Consider the following 4,478-nt stretch of genomic DNA (forward strand, 5'->3'; position numbering starts at 1 on the left):
AGGGGGAGGGGGGCAGGAAGAGGAAGGGGGTGATGCTGGGGTGAGGGCAGGCGCCCTCCTGCCCCCCCTCCTCCCTTCCCTGCCCCACCCATCCCAGCCCTCACTGACCCAGCAGGTCTCCTGAGAAGTTGACGGGCAGCACGATGCCCACAGAGAGGACGCCTACGACGACCAGCAGCCCGATGATGTGCCGCTGGAAGGACAGGTAGTGCACGGCATCGCCCCCACATTTGTCCCGGATCTCATCATCCCTGCGGGCACGGAAGGGCTNCGCCCCTGCGTCCACCCTAGCCCCTGCCAGTCTGGCAGCAGTATGGGGGTGGGCTGGGGGCTTCAGGGCCCCCTATTATTGGGAGGGGAGGGACTAGAGGCAAGGGGAGGGGGGAAGGGAAGGATGCAGGGAAGAGAGGAGGGAAAGGAGAAGAGGAGAGAGAGGAGGGGAAAGGAGGGGAAGGGGAGACTGTAGACAGGAAGAATGGGGAAGAAAGGGACAGGAGGAGAGGGTGTGTGGAGACGAAGGGCCAGGAGGGAGAGAGGAGAGATTGATGGAACGGGTTGAAGCAGGAAGGAGGAGGGAGGCATAGGGCACAGCAGCGCCTTATGGGTGCTGGAGAAACACGTATGTGGTGTAGCTGGGGAGGGGCCCTGGGAGCCAGGGTGTGGGTAGCGGCGGTGCTGACCTGTCCAGGCCTCCCGCCTCTCTCAGCACTCACTGCCTGCCTGCTGCACTCTGGCTCGATCTCCTGACTTCTGCCTGCCGGATACTGGCTCCTGTCTGTTGCTGGCTGGCTGGGCCCAGCCCACCTGCCGCCCCCACCCGCTGGCTGCACGGAGGCTCTGAGGTGGGGGGCTCTGGCCTCTGCCCTCACAGGGTGGCAGGGGTGCGGAGAGCTGAGGACAGAGTGGGCCCACCAGGCAGGGGGCATCCAGGAGGCGGCGGGGTGAACTGAGGCCAGCTCAGGGGACAACAGAGGCCAGGACCCCAGGGCCCCCGTCTCTTGCAGTGGGGAGGAGGGTGCTGGGCTGGCTAGGAGCGCTAAGGCCCTCAAAGCTGCTGGCCTCCGGGTTTTGTAGGGAAGTGACAGGTTCTGAAGTTTTCCTTTGTTTCTCTCTTTCCTTAGAGCCTGCAGACTGTTCACTTACTTTATCCTGAAGATGGCTGTCAGCCAGGAACAGAAACCCTGCGGGGGACAGAGGGCCATCAGCTGGAGCCCCACCCCCACCTCACCAACCCCAACCTCCCTCCTCCCTCAAATCCCATCGGCCGCATTCTCAGAATCGCCTCCAGGCTGGGGCTCACCTTGAAACAAACTTCCACAACCCCCCAAAGAAAGTAGCTCATCCCAGAGTGGGAGACGGAAGGTGCCAGCCCTCAAAGAAAGGGACTAAGGCCGAACTGAGTGACCTGTGGATGCTCATGCCCAGAGCTACAGACCCCCACCAAGGGCCAATGGGGCCGGGCAACCAGAGAAAGGCCTGCAGCTGTGTGCATCAGGGTAGGGAGGGCGGGCTAGGAAAGGCAGCGGGGGTCTCCTCCAGACCCGGAGCCAACAAGGATAGTTTGCAACATGGCTGCCTATGCCAGGCTTCCGAGTTCCTGCCGCCTTTCTTCCAGGACACTCCAGAGGGACCAACCCCTGGGGCCCTCTGAGCTGCAATCTCCCCCTCCTCAAGCCCCCAGGCCTACTGCAGCGGAGACCCCACTGAGAGCAGGGTGGGACTAGGAGGGGGAAGGCCTGGCAGAGAGAACCGTCCCCCACCTTCCTACCAGTGGAAGGTCCCGGCTTAACATGGAGGAGAGAGGTGCCTTCCAGCTAAGACGCAGGACTGTGCCGCCTGCTGGCAACACCGCCTGAGCCTGGGGACCATCGGGACACCTCTGGTGGGCAGGGGTGATACCTTTGCTTTGCCACTTACCGGTGTGAGTCCAACTCAGGAGGCTGACAGGCTCCTTCTACTCTGGCTGCTACAGGAGCTGCTGCCCCCAGGCCACCCAGCCCAAGCTGGAGAGCCCAGGGCCAGCCTCATACCCAAAGATTAGAGCGCTGACTAGGACCCACACCCCGGCAGAACGAGGGGGACCAGGCAGCTAACGCTGGAGTACTGGGTCTGACATGCGTGAGGGTCTGGGGACTGCTGGCAATCGCCTTATCTGCAGGGACCTCTGCCACTCAGCTCCAACCCACAGCTGGTGGCCCCACCTACATGAGGGCCACCAGCCTGCCATCTCTGAGCAACACAATGAATTTCTGGTTTTGCTCGATGGGGCAGGAAGGCCTGCTAGTACTTCTAAAACCCTAAGGAGAAAGGGGTCATTGGGATTAATAGGCGGAGATGGGCACAGAGCTCTACATGGTACAAGGTGTGGGATTCACGGTGTTAGGTTTTTGTGCTGACTTGGAGGCTGGCAAGGGGTACAGAGCAAGGCTGGGTGGCCATCCTGTGCCTCTTACGCAAGCACTGCCCTTGCTGAGAAGGCCTCATTCCAGGTCCTTGACTCTGTATCACTGGAGGCGAGGGGCTGCTGGAACCCCGGCCCCGGAGGAGGAGTGGGTGGTTAACACGTTTGGGGGAGGGCACTCACATTGTCTCTTTGGTCAAAGTCGACGGAGCTGGAGACAGACGTGAGACGCTCATACCGGTCATGACTGTCCCCGTGCATAGCTGAGGCCACACTGGGGGTGGGGAGGTGAGAGATCAGAGAGCCTGGTGAGTCTGAGCTCCTGGAGAGTGGGGCTGAAGTGGGGGGCTCCCACTCCAGAGCTTCAGGGGCTAGACAAGGCACAGAAAGCGCAGAGGCTAAAGCGGGGATGAATGACTGCCTTCTCCCAACCTCCCTTAATTCCGCCTCTTCCCTTCAGGGCGCCTGGAGGGCACACCAGTGCAGGGCAGTTGAGTGAAGGGATTACTCCCTGGAGGCTGAAGCGAGAATGTGAGCAGGCCCTGCAGTTCTGGAGCTGACCAGCAGGGGGCGGGATAGGGGAGCAACAGAGCCCATATTAATCACAGGGCAATGGGGAGCTGAAGGAAAGGATGGACTAGGAAAGCCCCAGAAGGGCTGGAGGGATTAGGGGCTGGGGGATGCCTCCCAGGTAAGCCCCTACTCTCCCTCTTCCCTGACCCCAGCAGCTGCCGCAACTCCAACGTCAATCCTATAGACAGAGACAATGATGTGACACGAAAGGCCAGACTCGGGGCTCCGTGGGAAGCCCCCTTCCCAGACCTCCAGAAGGGGTGAGCAGGGAACCCTGAAATATGAAGAACTAGTTGTTAAGCAATGGCAAGCCACTGGTGACACCCAATCTTGTCTCTGGGACCAAAAGGTGAGTGTACTCTAAGTTTCCGGGAGGACGGCCCCTCCAGCCTGGACACCGGCCACCGGCCACCGCAGAGAGAGCCGGGCACGTGGGGAGGGGCTTCTCCCAGGCAAGAAGCCAGAGGGAGGGATGGGGAAGCAAGGCAGAGACAAGTTGGGAGCCCCCTGCTCTGCAAAGCACACCGCCTGCGTTAGTCCGAAACATGAGCCTGCAGAGGAGAAAACTGCAAAGAGAAACCAGTAACGAGGCAGGAAGAGAAAAGCAGCATGAGAGAAGAAAAGAGAAAGCTGGTTTAGTGGGGATGAGGGGGCAGGTGCCCCACATACTATTCCTGTTCCACTCGCTCCCTCTCCTGCCGCCGCCGAAGCCTGGGGACAGAGAACAGACAGGGTTAAGGGCGGGAGGGGGGGGAGGGGGAGAGGGAAGGGTCCCTGGGGATTGGCAAAGGACAGAGACCCAACTGTAGGCCCTCATGTCCCCCATGCCTGCTCTGGGACTGGTCCCTCTGCACCTCCCTGACAAAGGGGGATGAGAGAGGGCTGGCTCTTTCCTATCCCCGAGGAGTGATGGGTGTGAGTGAGTGAGAGTGTGTGTGTGCGTGCAGGGGTGAGGGAGAGTCCCAAAGCCTTACCTGTCTGCATCTGTCACCAAGGCCAGCCGCCCATAATCCCAAGCCACCTTCCGGAGAATGGAGAACAAGAACAGCAGGGCCTGAGGGCAGAGGGAACGGTTGGCAGGTAGAGAGACTGTCCAACCGCCAGACCAGACCAGAGGGCAGAGGGGCTGGGATCCGGTCTCAGAAAGGGCTGCCCCTGGCTTGGGTGAATGGTCAGAGGCTAGGCTATGTGGATCCCTCCCACAGTGAAGTCTGGGGAGTCAGAGTCCGCTGGAAGAGCGGTTAGAGCAGCCGGGTTAGCTAGCTAGGTTTGGGGTGTGGATGCCAGGGCGGGGAGGCAGAGGGCATGCGCGGGCACTCACAAGGAAGCACATGAAGTCAAGAGCCAGTACGGTGGGGACGCCCCCAAAGGGCAGGCCCTGAAGGACGGTGCTGCGGATTCGGGCACTGTAGCAGTAGTCCTTGGGGTTGCTGTTGTTGAGGGCCGTGGTGCCCAGGGTGGCCAGAAGGAAGGGCAGCATGGCTGCTACTGCCGCATGGTCCTC

The 4,478-nt window shown here is 61.1% G+C and overlaps 1 protein-coding gene across 1 annotated transcript in view; it reads right to left on the minus strand.

Annotated features, from left to right (window-relative positions):
* TMEM63B (transmembrane protein 63B) overlaps positions 1-4,478 on the minus strand; it is a 17,373-nt gene extending 12,895 nt beyond the window's left edge. The window contains exons 1-6 of the mRNA XM_077764881.1: positions 4,296-4,478; positions 3,949-4,028; positions 3,644-3,685; positions 2,585-2,675; positions 1,144-1,181; positions 105-251 (exon numbers count right to left, since the gene is read on the minus strand). Coding sequence (XP_077621007.1) covers positions 105-251; positions 1,144-1,181; positions 2,585-2,675; positions 3,644-3,685; positions 3,949-4,028; positions 4,296-4,454 — 557 coding nt within the window. The 5' untranslated portion in view covers positions 4,455-4,478. The remainder of the gene's footprint in view (positions 1-104; positions 252-1,143; positions 1,182-2,584; positions 2,676-3,643; positions 3,686-3,948; positions 4,029-4,295) is intronic.

The sequence above is a fragment of the Crocuta crocuta genome, unplaced genomic scaffold (genome assembly GCF_008692635.1).
Source record: "Crocuta crocuta isolate KB4526 unplaced genomic scaffold, BGI_CrCroc_1.0 scaffold44, whole genome shotgun sequence".
In the NCBI taxonomy this organism is placed as follows: Eukaryota; Metazoa; Chordata; class Mammalia; order Carnivora; family Hyaenidae; genus Crocuta; species Crocuta crocuta.